At 35.9% G+C, this 13752-nt stretch overlaps 1 protein-coding gene across 1 annotated transcript; it reads left to right on the top strand.

The window, feature by feature from the left end:
- Nucleotides 1-6781: 6781 nt before the first annotated feature.
- LOC126699689 (flavonol sulfotransferase-like) lies at nt 6782-7849 on the top strand. The gene has a single exon (XM_050397639.1). The coding sequence runs from the start codon at nt 6782-6784 to the stop codon at nt 7847-7849; it is 1068 nt and encodes a 355-aa protein (XP_050253596.1).
- The last annotated feature ends 5903 nt before the right edge of the window (nt 7850-13752 follow it).

Here is a 13752-nt window from a genome sequence, read left to right as displayed (position 1 = left end):
TTTTTATATCGAAATATTGTTTATACTGAATCTTGTTGACAATCTTTTGTGGGGTATTGTTGCTTGGTTCTTTTCTGTTGGCCTGTTCTCTTGCAGATGTCTCGTCGATCTTCCAGGGGTAAAGACATTGTTTCTGACGAACCAGCAACCCCAGTTGCTAAAAGGACTCGTCTTTCATCTCAAGCATCTCAAGATCCCAATGAGGATAGATTCAGAGTTCCCCTGAACTCACACGCCTACTCAAATGTGTTTGACAAGTCAACAACTATAGTAGAGCGGGTAGTAGAGTTCAACACCTTAGGGACTACTTTCATCCCTCGAATCTTTGAGAAACGAGACTGGGCAAACTTGTTCGGAAACTTTGATGATCCAATGGATGAGCTGGTCAAGGAATGCTTCTCCAATGCATCTGATCTTGGACCTATCCTCATTTTCTGGGTCAGAGGAACAGAGTTTAATGTTACCCCAGACTCCATCGCAGATCTCCTTGGCATCACCAGACCTCAGAATGTGAACTTAACTCCCTATGATGAACGAAATCCAGAGGTTGGGGAAATTCTACAGATCCTAGGACACGATCATGAGGTGTCTAGTGCAGGAACTTCCATCAGCACCGCAAAGTTTGCACCTGAGTTGACCACACTGAAGTTGATCATGTTCACCAATCTCTACCCACTGTCCAACACTACATTCATCAATCTTGGGAGAGCTATATTTCTGTGTGATCTCATTACCGGAGCCCCCATTGATATATGTGCTCACATCTACTACAACTTGAGGAAGACCGCTTGTCGATCTACAGCTCGAGGAATCATTCCATTTTGCAGTCTCGTCATGAAACTCATCCTTAGTGCTGGCATTACTCCTCCTGCGGATGGTAAAATGTTGACTCGTCAACGTCCCATTTCTTTGTTGACTCTTCAAGCGAGCAGAAGTCACTCCTCCAAATCACTAAGACATGCTCACATCTCTCCGGGTCCTTCATTTGCTCCTGACTCAGAGACACCTGCACATACCACATCTGCATCTCGTGATGTTCCTGAAGCTTCACCGGCTGGTATTCCGCAAGCACAAACTGCTTCTCCTACTGACAGAGTTGGCAGTGTTCTTGAGCATATTCAGAAACGGGTTGATGAGCTTGTGGCACTTCTCTACTCCACAAACAACCATGTCCAAATGCGACTCGAGACTATGGAGAATCAGCTAGATGAGATTCAACGAAAGTTGGACGAGAGTCTTTAGCTATTCGTGACAAAAAGGGGGAGAGCATTCAGTAAGGGGGAGAAAAGTTCAAAGGGAAGTGTGCATAGTGATAGGGGGAGTACACACACACACATTTTTTTTGTTTTTCGTCTTATCTTCAAAACTTATGGTTATTTTGGTTTTAATACACTGGGTTTTGGTGTATAACTGTTTCTAAATCTTTTCATATACTCTTGGATAAACTTTTATATATGTTTAATGATGTTATTCAGGTATTTGTTGGTTTGTACCCATATGCTTTTGTAAGCTTTGAGGGTTTATGTTTTATGCATAGTTTGTAGGCCTTGTGGTATGTACCATGCTTAAGTGCAGCCTTTATGCTATGTGAAATCAGTATTTTAAATCTAAATGTTCTGCATTGTGGTTTATGTACTGTCACTCTTGTGCCCTTGTAGGATTGTTCCTAGATGCATATGCCATGTGAGCTATGCATTGGTTGAGTGTTGAACATACAAGTGTCTTGCTTTGTGCTTGTTAGCTTGTATGTCCTTGTGTTCATTCCAAGTGTGAATGAACACTGTGATCACTACCTTGTGGTGTTCACTTGGTTGATCAAGCCATGGTTTGTTCATTAACTCCATCTTATGCTTGATCTCTTTTTGCCTGTTTCATATGCATTTATAATTTTCTGCTTACAATGATCATGGTGTATTGTTGTGTTTCAGGAGTTTATGTTCATATGATTCAAGTGCTTCACAGCTTCTAGAATTAGTTGTGAGTGAGTTTTGATCAACTGTTCCCAACTCACATGTTAAGTCTAGAGTCTGTTTTAGGGTTTTGTCACGGAATAGCTAAAGGGGGAGATTGTAAGGTTGAATTTATTCAACCATCTAATTGGCTTTATTCCGTGCCAAATTTGCTTGTAATTCAGCATTTAGTAACCCTGTATTTAGGTGGGATTGTTGTAAGGGTAGTGAGTGAGATAGTGTGAAGATTGCTCAAGAGTGTGCAAGAAAACAGAGTGTCGCGGCTGGGACTCGCGACTGGACTCGCGGCTTCAACCCGCCAGACGATGCACACGTACCAAGCATGCTGGAAGATGAACAGTCATGCTAGCTGGAGCACTACAGGACAAAACAGGACAACTGGCCATACGGTTAACTCGTGACTGGAACTCGCGACTTAGTCAAGCCGCGAGGTCAAGCCGCGAGCCACCCCTGTTTTGGAAAAACCTGACGTTTCGCATTCCACTCCTCTTCAGTATAAATACCCTTTTAACCCACGATTGAAAGAGAGCTTCCAGAGAGAATTTTGAGAGAGAAACCCTAAAGAAAAACCAGATTGTTTTACCCACAATCTCTACCTTAGAGTCTCATCAAAATCCCTCACTCTCTTCCTCTCCATTGTCAAATCCTTGAGAGGCCATTATACCAAACCTGGTTCTCACCATTATCATCTCTGTGAGACAGTCGTTTGGAGTTCTGGGAAGCAGTTAGGAAGGAACCAATATTCATTGGTTGATGCTACGGTGTAGTAGCGGAATCCGGAAAGCTAGAAAAGAAAAAGGTTCGGCGCAACCTCGTTGGAGCAAGAAGCTTGGAGGGCTTAGGTGCATTGGGTAGATTAGGCTTGGAGGGTCTATTGCTGTCCTTGTATCCCAACTGTATTTTCTAGTGGATTGATTACCGCTTGGAGGGCGGCGGAGAGGCTTTTCGCCGAGTTCTTCGGTTTCCTCTTCGATAACATATCTGGTGTTATCGCTGTGTTTGCATCTTCCTTCCTCTCTATCTCTGTCTTTACATTAATCTGCTGTGGTTTATTTTGATGTGGCTTAGATAGATGTTTAATCAATTCCTTGTTATAGCATATGTTAAGTTTCCGCACACTAGTTGTTTAACATATTGCATGTGTTGATTAAATTGGTTTTTGGGGGTCTAAACGTTCAAAAGTGTTTTTGTACACGTTTTTGAACTTTCATCTCTCATATTGTTGGGCTTCTTCCTATTATTGGGCCTCCTTGCCAAAGTAGGCATCAACAAAGGTTAAGGAGTCATTTTACAAGGACAATTCTCCCTAACCAAGGGTAGATCTATCACCCATTTCAATGTCCTACACATGTTACTTCAAAGATTTAGAGAATGTTCAGTTTCATTCATATTTCTAACATATAGTTTTTGAGGAAGATGATGTTACTATCTTAGTATCCCACATGGATTAAGTATAAGTTTAACCATAATGTATATAAACTCTTAGGCACCTTTTCATTGCAAACTGGTTTTTAAGGGTGTCTTTTTACACATATATAAAATATTGTGATCTACCAAATGGACATAAACAATTCATTTGACAACATTTTAGTAAAAAAAAAAAGTACTCAAATGTTACATTATCGGGTTTACTAGCCAATAAGTAGCTATTATAAGTAGTTATTCAAAATAATGGATATGCCTTGACACCAAGAGTCCTTTCTATTGTGTTTAGACATCCTCCATTTTTTATGTTGAAAATAATGGATATGCCTTGACAAACATGAGAAGAAACTCTTGATGCATGTAAATTGTACTTTTCTAATTAATATACTTCCTTATTCCAAATTATGTGTGCACAAATCATCATCCTAAAAATGATGCATGAATCATTTCCATTTTGAGGAGATTAAAGGTTGTCATCCACAAAAATGCTGTTACATATTGTTGATGGCCAATTTTGACAAAAGGACCTAATGGCAGAAGAAACTCAACAATATGAAAAAGGTGGAGAAAGAAAGTAGTAAAGTAAAGACCATTAAGCCAGAATGACAGAAATAATGGTCCACAGGCAAGGATGTCAATACCGTACCGGAGGCCGTACCGGTACGATATATTTCGGATACCGGTCAATACCTGTGTACCGTTTCAGGTTTACCGCTATTTTTTATATTTATAAATATATATATATATATATATATATATGTATGTATGTATGTATGTGTCTGTGTATATATATATTATAATAAATATAAAAGTTTACCATAAAACATTTCCTCAATTCAGAACTAATTATTCATGGTTTTAGACTTTAGTATCAATTAAAAGGGAAAAAAAATAAAAAAAATAAAATAGAAAGCTTAAAAGTTACAATTGCATACTAAGAAAACAAATAATACTAATAAGTTAATACAAATAAGTTACCATTCTGTCCTAACAAAAATTCAAAAATTACAAAACTTAAAAAAAAAAAAAAAAAAAAAAAAAAAAAAAAAAAACTTTTTTCTGTACCGGCCAGTACGCCTGGTACCGACTGGTATTGGCCGGTACGAGGCCGGTACGGCCGATATTTTTCCCGGCATGAAACAGAGGGGTCGAGTGTACCGGATTGCTGGCCGGTACGATATATTCCGGCCGGTACGGTACGGAATTGATAACCTTGTCCACAGGCCCACATTGTTGGCTACCATTCTATATATATAATAATGGGTAAAACTGAGAGAAAATCCAATTACATGAACCATCAAAGAAAGTCCTACAAATGAAGACTTTGGCTTGTCAAGCCTACTTTCCTCAATGGAAACCCACAGAAGGGCCAAAACACACCTACCCATCATCAAAGCAAGCCCAAGAAAAACAAGCAATTGCTAGTCAGCTTTCATTTTATTCAATATAATGGTAGGTACTGAGGCTCTGAAGGCTTTCCACCTTGCGGGAATAGCGTAGATGGATCAATCACGCGGTTCTGCAGCGTCCTCCAACTTGCTATCCGCTCTCCTTCACTTTCTTTGTTGGAAGGGAAGATGCGAATCGCAAAAGGCCTTCCCACCATGCGGAGTTCAAACCTCGCTGAAGAGAGAGAATTAGTTAGAATCTATCGTAGCGTGCTCTAAACCTACAGTCAACTAGCTACCTGAGGCAAGTAGCTTGCTTCATTGCATTCATGAATAGAGTTTAATTTTGCACCACGTGTCCCATCTAATCTAAGTTTTTAAATTTTTGTACCAAGTGAGTTAATTCAATGTAAAAATTGGATTTTAATTAGAGTTTAATTTTGCGACATGTGTAAAAATTAGAGTTTAATTTATGAGCCTTTTTTTTTTTTAACTAAAAACAATTCAAGTTTATAAATCATCTATATATATATATATATTAGTAAGTAAAGCTGAGAGAAAATCCAATTAGATTTTAAATTGAAATTCAATTAGAGTCTAATTTTGCGTCACATGTATCATCTAATCAAAAATTTCAAAATTTTGAACCAAGTTAGTTTAAAATAAAATGACAAAACACAAAACACAAAAAAAAAAAAAAAATCCTCTTGTAATAAAGATTCTTTTTATCCAAATTAGATTCTTATTTATCTTCGTCATTTTCCTTCATCGTTCTTCATTTTGCCATCAACATACTGTTCTTCATTAGTACTTGCCTCAGACCCAATCAATCTGCATTGTAGTATACGACATTAGATTCATTATATATCTAATACGTCTACGTGAAGATGGTCATAAAGTTACACGAGGATATTATGCTGTCAAAAACATCTATTTCTTATAAGTATGGAAAACTGTTGCCACAATATCAACTGCCACTACAAATCTAAAAGATATTGGATGGACATGTAATTTTAATTTGGCATCATATTAGATTTTTTTTTTTAAAAATGTGTTAAAATTTTCCATTATACTTACTTTTCATTTCTTTTAGTTTTTGGTACTTCTCTTTCAATCTTTTCATCCATGAAGAATATGATTTTTTTTCATCCTGCACGAATATATACCATAGAATTATAGATAGATTGCGTAAGAGACTGTGTTGTGTGTATTAACATATTGTACACTCTTTTAAAAGTTATCATGACTTTTAAGTAAAAATTGTAGCGTGACTTTGTGTTAAAATCTTAATCTATTTTTATACCCAAGTCCATATATGTTTCGGTTCCCTTTAGAATAGGCCTTCAATAGGTATTGTCAATAATGGCCCAAGCCCATTATCAGTCAAGACTTTTTCTAAATTTTTGTATGGTTGAAATTAGAAACCAAATTTATAGCTCTTCCTTGTCTCTATTACAATGATGGTGGTAAACTATTATTATCCTAATCCAGTGGTCTCTCGTCATTTTTTGGCTTTCAAAATTTGCTTCAATCACCATTTCTGACTATGATGTGTTTAGGTGTATAGTTGTGGCAGATAAGCATGAAGCATATCTTTAAGATGACTATCTTTGCTTTGATGTTATGTTTTTTTGCGGTGAAAAGAGGAATAATGAAAAAGGAAAAAGATTAAATAAATGTTTTTCATAGTTAAAATGAAGGACTTAAAATGATGATTCTTGGCTGTCAAAATTTGCTTCAATAACCATTTTTGGTTATCATGTGTTTAAGTTTAAAATTGTGACAGAAAAACACGGAGCCTAACTTTGAGATGACTATTTTTGCTTTAATGCTATGTTTATTTGAGTTGATAGGACGAAAGATGAGGTTTTCCATAGTTAAAATGAGTGGCTTAAAATGATGAACTCTCCTTGTAATTTACCTATATATAATGGTGTTCTTCCCCCTCCATGCATACATGTCACTTACACTAGATCAAGCTAGTTTTATTTTCTACCAATGGAATCCTCTTCCTCCAAAATGAACTCTGCTCCAAAAAGTATTGAGAAAGAAGAGTATATGTTTGATCTAGAACTTGAAAATAAATTCAAACAGATCTTGCCAACCATCCCAATAAAAAAGGGTTCTTGGTCGATAGATTTCTACCAGTATGAAGGTTTTTGGTACCCTTTATTGCATCTACCAGGAATGTTGTTTGCTCAAGAACATTTCAAGCCTCAACCCAACCAAGTGATTTTGAGTAGTTTTCCAAAATGTGGCACAACTTGGCTTAAAGCATTGGCTTTTGCCATAATGACACGATCCTATGAAAGCGAGCCTACGAATCCTTTACTCTCAAGACTGTCACATGATTGTGTACCCTTTATTGAGTTTAATATTCGCTCAAGCCAACAAAGATTGAGTCTAGATGTTCCACTTGTGTCTACACACATTCCCTACACTTCCCTACCAAAATCCATTATAAATTCTAGTTGTAAAATTGTTTATTTATGCAGGGATCCAAAGGATGTATTTGTGTCTATATGGCACTTTTACAACAGGAATGTTACTAGGGTAATTGAGAGCGAGCTTGGAATCACCAGAGAGAAGGATGTACTTGAGGAGGATGTACTTGAGTCATTTTGTCAAGGATTACTTTCTTGTGGACCATTTTGGGATCATATATTAGGGTATTGGAGAGCAAGTTTGGAATCACCAGAGAGGATATTGTTTATTAAGTATGAAGATTTGACTAATGAAACTGTATATTGGGTAAAGAAATTAGCTCAATTTATTGGTTATCCTTTCTCTTTGGAGGAAGAAGATCAAGGTATGGTGCAAAAGATTATAGATTTATGCAGTTTTGAAAATATGTCCAATTTAGAGGTAAATAAAAATGGAGTGATGACATTGAAGGTTGGAATCAAGAAAGATGAAGTCAACACATACGAGTTCAAAAACAATATGTATTTTAGGAAAGGTAAGGTTGGAGACTGGAAAAATCATCTTACACCTGCGATGGCAAAACGAATTGATCAGATAACTGAGAAAAAGCTAAGTAGTTATGGCTTGACATGGAATGTCTGACCTAATGGATGAATAAGGAGTCCAAGCCACATTCATGGCTTCCATCATAAAATAATGTGACATCGAGATTTCTTGTAGTATGTCAAATGGAAAAATGATCATTTTCATTTGTCTCAAAATAAAAGGGTTTCATTTCATGATCTCTATTAATTTAAGGGTAGGCATGATGTCATTTTATTTTAAATTAATTTTTACGTGTAAATTACTTAATAAGGTGAGGATATTTTTGTTAGGGACAAAGTTTGACTCTAAACATATTTGGAGCCAAACCTTTTCCATTTGTTAGTATATTACATTAATAAAATCACGTGATAATTTATATCTAATATAAGTTAAAAAAAATTGGGTAAGTGTTAATTGGAAACCTTAATTGACCTTAAAACAATAAAAACTTGATGAATGCAGTCAACAAATTACAACTTTCAATGCATCTTTTTGTCAAGAACAATTATGATTTTTGCACAATCTTAATAATTTTTTTTTTTCCATTTTATCCATTACAACAAATAGCAATAGCCAAGAAGCTTGTGCGTAAAGCTGAATGACAAAGAAGGAAATATGTAGTAATTCCAACTTCCAACCAAATTATTCTTCTTTCTACAAGGATCATCATGGATCCTCAAAATACTCTGTCTCCATGTTCAAAGTTAAAAGATCTATAAAATCAATGAAACTTAAAAAACTACCCCCTCTCCTCCAAGGAACATGACCAAATGCAATTCAAAATGTGTTCATAACCTGTAATGTAGACCACAACACCTACTTACATGTTTCTACTAAAGTGAGAGTGACTTTAGAGATTTTTTGATGTATTAAAGACATATTAAGTCTTATAGTAATCGAAAATAAAAAAGGTCAAACTAGATGAACACAACCTTTGTAATACATTCTCCATATATATGTGCGACCGAGGATAAAATTACTCAAGATATCTGATTTATCACCTACAACAAAAGAGGAGAGAGGAAAATATCAAAACTGCGAGTATTTTTTTTAAAGAAACCTACACTAGTTAAAAATGATATCCCACACTAATATTTGTGCAGCAAATCTACTTATTTGACCTAATATTCTTGATTGTAGTGGTTTTTGCCAAAGGTTCTTTGGAAACTTTAGCATATGGGCTAGTAGATGTGATCATAAATAATTTGAGAAACCATGTAAATAGAACATGAAGGAATATCAGTTGATTTTTGACAATTAAAGAGGCTTCAATAAGCATCAATCTCATTTACATGGCTCATAAAAGAAAGAAAGTGATTTGTTGTTTAATGAATCATTGTATTGTAAGCAAGGAAATATTACACCTGAGATGGGTATGCATTTGTCAACAAAAATGAGGATCCTTTTTATTTTCTTTCCCTAGGAGATCATTGTTTTTCTATTAGTTCACCGATGTTGCATAAGTTTTTTATGTTTCATATCATTCTTTATTATAATTATCAAAATAACCACCTTTTCCATCATTCTAATAACTCTAAACATGAATTGCAAAAATCTTGATTTGGTTGTTCAACTTATCATGAAAAGCAGATTGTTTTTATACTTGTGTAGCATTATTCCTTCTATTTGTAAATATCAACTAGGAAAAAAAATTCTAACATAGGCTACTATGTGTAAGATAACGTACTACAAGAGGAGCCAACCATTTTTAAGTTTAAATTGAGCTACAAAAGTAGCAACAAGCACTAATAAGTGATCATTCAACTTGTATCACCAATGTATAGGGAAAATAATGCATACATGGTAGGTTCTTCAGAGAAAAGTTTTTAACTTAAGAGGTATTTATGTGTGGAAGCAAAACATATCTCTATCTATGATTCTATATATATATTTCACTATTGTAAATTTCAAAGTTTTTGTTTTAATATAAAAATATTAAAAATCAAAATGAGTACACTTGCTGCAAAGCCACTTCAAAGTTAAAACTTCAAATGCCCTAAATAAAAGACGTGAGGCCTGCTACTTCATCCCCTCCGATAAGGCTTGGGGTCTCCCATCGGAATCTTAGCCCATCAACATCTCTAACTCCAAAACTCTAATTCCAAGAAAATTATAATTAAAAAAAAAAAAAAAAACCCACAGCTATTGAATTTGAGATTTTAAAGAACACACACACATATATACACTATTCAATGATGATAATTATGTTGTTTACTTTATGCAACAATTATTCAAGATACTATTCAATGATGATCATTAAATAATAAATAAAAAGAACAAAAGTGATAAATTGAAACACAAAATACTATACTATCCAATAGACATTGCAACTTTAAAAGAAAAAATATGTAATAAATTGAAAGAGAAAAATTGCTTTTATTCTCTGTAATTGCATATGGTAATTAATTACAATAATTTCTAGGCTCTATATCATCTAATTCGTTAATTTTTTTTTTTTTGACTTTTTGGAAGTTTTAACATTTGAATTTTTGCGTTAGTCTTTACAGTATCTAAACCTGTTTGGAATTCCCAACTATACCATGGATTATTCTTTTGAAGGTAACTCATTTTTCTCCTGTATTTCTTTATTGTGTATTCATATATATATATATATATATATATATATTATTTCAATAATTTATAGGTAGTGATTTTTTGACAATGACTTTTGTCATCAACTTATTGTATCTGCTTTGTTGATCAATATTTCATTTTATTTTCATAATAAAATTTTAAATTGACATAGTTGTCATCAACAATACTATGCCTGTTTAGGGAACGGTTCCACTGATCCAATTTATCCAAAAATGTATATCTTCAATTTTTGTGTGAGGTTTTATTATTTTATTTTATTTTGAGAGTTCAATATGTGTATAAAACACCCTTGAACGTTTAGGCCCCCAATTTACAAATTAACCAATTCAAGCTTTATGTCAAACAACTAGTGTGCAGAAAATGAACAAAAGCTATAGAACAGAATTGGAAAACTATCTAAGCCAAATTAAAATCACAACCCACAGCAAATAATAAAAGACAAAGATAAAAGGGAAGGAAGATGCAAACACAAGGACAACACGCGATGTGTTATTGAAGAGGAAACCGAAGCCCTCGGCGTAAAACCTCTCCGCCGCCCTCTAAGCGGTAAACAATCCACTAGAAAATGTAGTTGGGATACATGAACAGCAATAGACCCTCCAAGCCTAATCTACCCAGTGCACCTAAGCCCTCCAAGCTTCTTGCTCCAACGAGGTTGTGCCGAACCTTTTTCTTTTCTAGCTTCCCGGATTCCGCTACTTGACCATAGCATCAACCAATGTGGATTGGTTCCTTCCTAACTGCTTCCCAGAACACCAAACAGCCCTCTCACAATAATGAATATGGTGAGAACAAGGTTTTGGTAAAATGCCTCTCAAGGATTTGACAATGGAGAGGAAGAGAGTTGAGGAATTTGAAGAGACTTTTATGTAAAGATTGTAGATGAATCAATCTTGTTTTACTCTAGGGTTTCTCTTTCAAAATTCTCTTTGGAAGCTCTCTTTCATTTGTGGGTATAAGGGGTATATATATACTAGGGTGAGAAAGGAATGTGAAAAGTCAGGTTTTTCAAAACAGGGTTAGCTCGCGGCTTAGCCTCGCGACTTGATTGAGTCGCGAGATAACCGAATGGCCAGTTGTCCTATTTCTCATGTAATGCTCCAGCTAGCAAGACGGTTCAACTTCTGGCATGCTAGGCACGTGTGCTGCATCTGGCGGCTTGCACACTCTTGAGCATTCAACACTCTATCTCACTCACTACCCTTACAACAAACCCACCTAAATACAGGGTTGCTAAATGCTGAAATACAAGCAAATTTGATACGGAATAAAGCCAACAGAATGGTTGATTAAATTCAACCTTACAATCTCCCCCTTTGGCTATTCCGTGACAAAACCCTAAAACATACTCTAGACTTAACATGTGAGTTGGAAACAGTTGAGCAAAACTCACTCACACCTAACTCTAGAAGCTGTGAAGCACTTGAATCATATGAACATGAAACTCCTGAAACACAACAATACACCATGATCATTGTATGCAGAAAAGCATGAAATGCGTATGAAACAGGCAATATGTGATCAAGCAAAGATGGAGTTAAGAGACAAACCATGGCTTGATCAACCAAGTAATCACTACAAGGTAGTGAACACAATGCTCATTCACACTTGGAATGAACACTTGAACATACAAGCAAACAAGAACAATGCAAGTTACTTGTATGCCCAACACTCAACCAATGCATAATACACTAAGTATATGCATCTAGGAACAATCCTACAAGGGCACAAGAGTGACAGTACTTAAAAGAAAATGCATGACATTTAGATAGAAGTACTGATTTAAACAAAGCATAAAAAGGCTGCATAAAGCATGGTACAGACCATAAAGCCTACAAATATGTATAAAACATAACCCTAAAAGCTTACATAAGCAACATGGGTACAAAACACAATATATACTGAATAACATCAATAATATATATATAAAGTAAACCCAGTTTCAAAACCAACCATGTGTTAAGAGTTAGGAACAAACATGCACTAAAACCACAATGTATCAAACCCATAAACAACAGATTATCAAAAACATAAACAGAGTTTCAAGTGTTTTTGACTGCTCCCCCTCAACATCTCCCCCTTTTTGACCGGAATGGCCAAAGGGTCACTGCCTATGATGTGTGGTGAAGCTGTCAAGTTTTGCGGAGAGAATATCAAGCTGATCCTGCATGGCTGCCATCCTCTCAGACTGTACTGTCTAGACATCTCTAAGTCCATCAAGTCTTTCCAGGATGACCTGAAATGCATCTGGAGGTGCAGCTGTTGAGGTAGAAGCCCTGTTCCTCTTTGCTCTTCTTCTGGGTGTGGATGACTGTCCTGCAGCCTCTACTTCAGTATCCATTGGATCACCTTCTTCTTGATCAGCCCCCTCTTCATCTACATCGCCCGGAAGCCAGACTTGTATCTGTATGATGGTTTGCTTGTTGATTGCTAAGGGTGTTGGCATTAGGCTGAGGTCTTGAGGAATTGGAATTCCTTTTGCTCTGAAAATCCGCATGAGAAGGCTAGGAAAAACCAGCTTAGCTCGGGAAGTTGTTCTGGTCTCATCCATTATTGTATCAAATATATGAGAGCTGATATCAATGAATGTTTTCTCCTTGAGTTCCATAAGAAAAATGGCTCTGGCATTGTTGATTGTAGTGAGCTTCTTCACAGGATACAAGTTGTTCATCATGATGATGGTGAGGCACCTCATGTCAACTGGAAAAGTTGTGGTATTGAGACATTTCCCTTCTCTCTGTCCACCAATGCAGTTTTGGACAGTTTCTAAAGACAACATCCTGTCTTTGTAGTTGGTAAGCTCATGCTCCTCTAAACCCTCAAGACCAAGGACCTCATCAATATCATGGGCATCTAGAGTGAATTCATGCCCTCGTACCCAACAATCTAACTCATCTTCCCTAATCTTCACATTAGAGTAAAATTCTCTTATCAGAGGCTCACACACACCTGGTAATCCACTTAACAACTTTTCCCAACCTCTGCCCTCAAAACAGGTGGGAATAAATGTGTCCTTTAAGTCCACTAGATCCACAAATCTCTCTTGAATTATGGTTCCCTTCATGAAAGAATCTTTGTATCTCTCAAAGTGTTGAACAAACCTAAACAGATCATAACCTATTTTCAATCGTTTTTCAACCTTCTTTGCAGGAGTTTTCTTCTTCGGAATTGAGGGAGCCATCTGTAATCAAGCAGAAGAGGCCACAACAAACAGATAGCACAATAGATAGAATTATAAACATCAGGGATTATGTCATAGTAAATAAAAATGAGCAATCTGGAGAAACAAATACCACATAGTATGGACACAATCAGAGAGTAATGAGGACAATATTATGCAATGACAATATTATGCAAACACACCA

The sequence above is a fragment of the Quercus robur genome, chromosome 9, assembly GCF_932294415.1.
Source record: "Quercus robur chromosome 9, dhQueRobu3.1, whole genome shotgun sequence".
In the NCBI taxonomy this organism is placed as follows: Eukaryota; Viridiplantae; Streptophyta; class Magnoliopsida; order Fagales; family Fagaceae; genus Quercus; species Quercus robur.
This window is presented reverse-complemented; position numbering and strand designations above follow the sequence as displayed.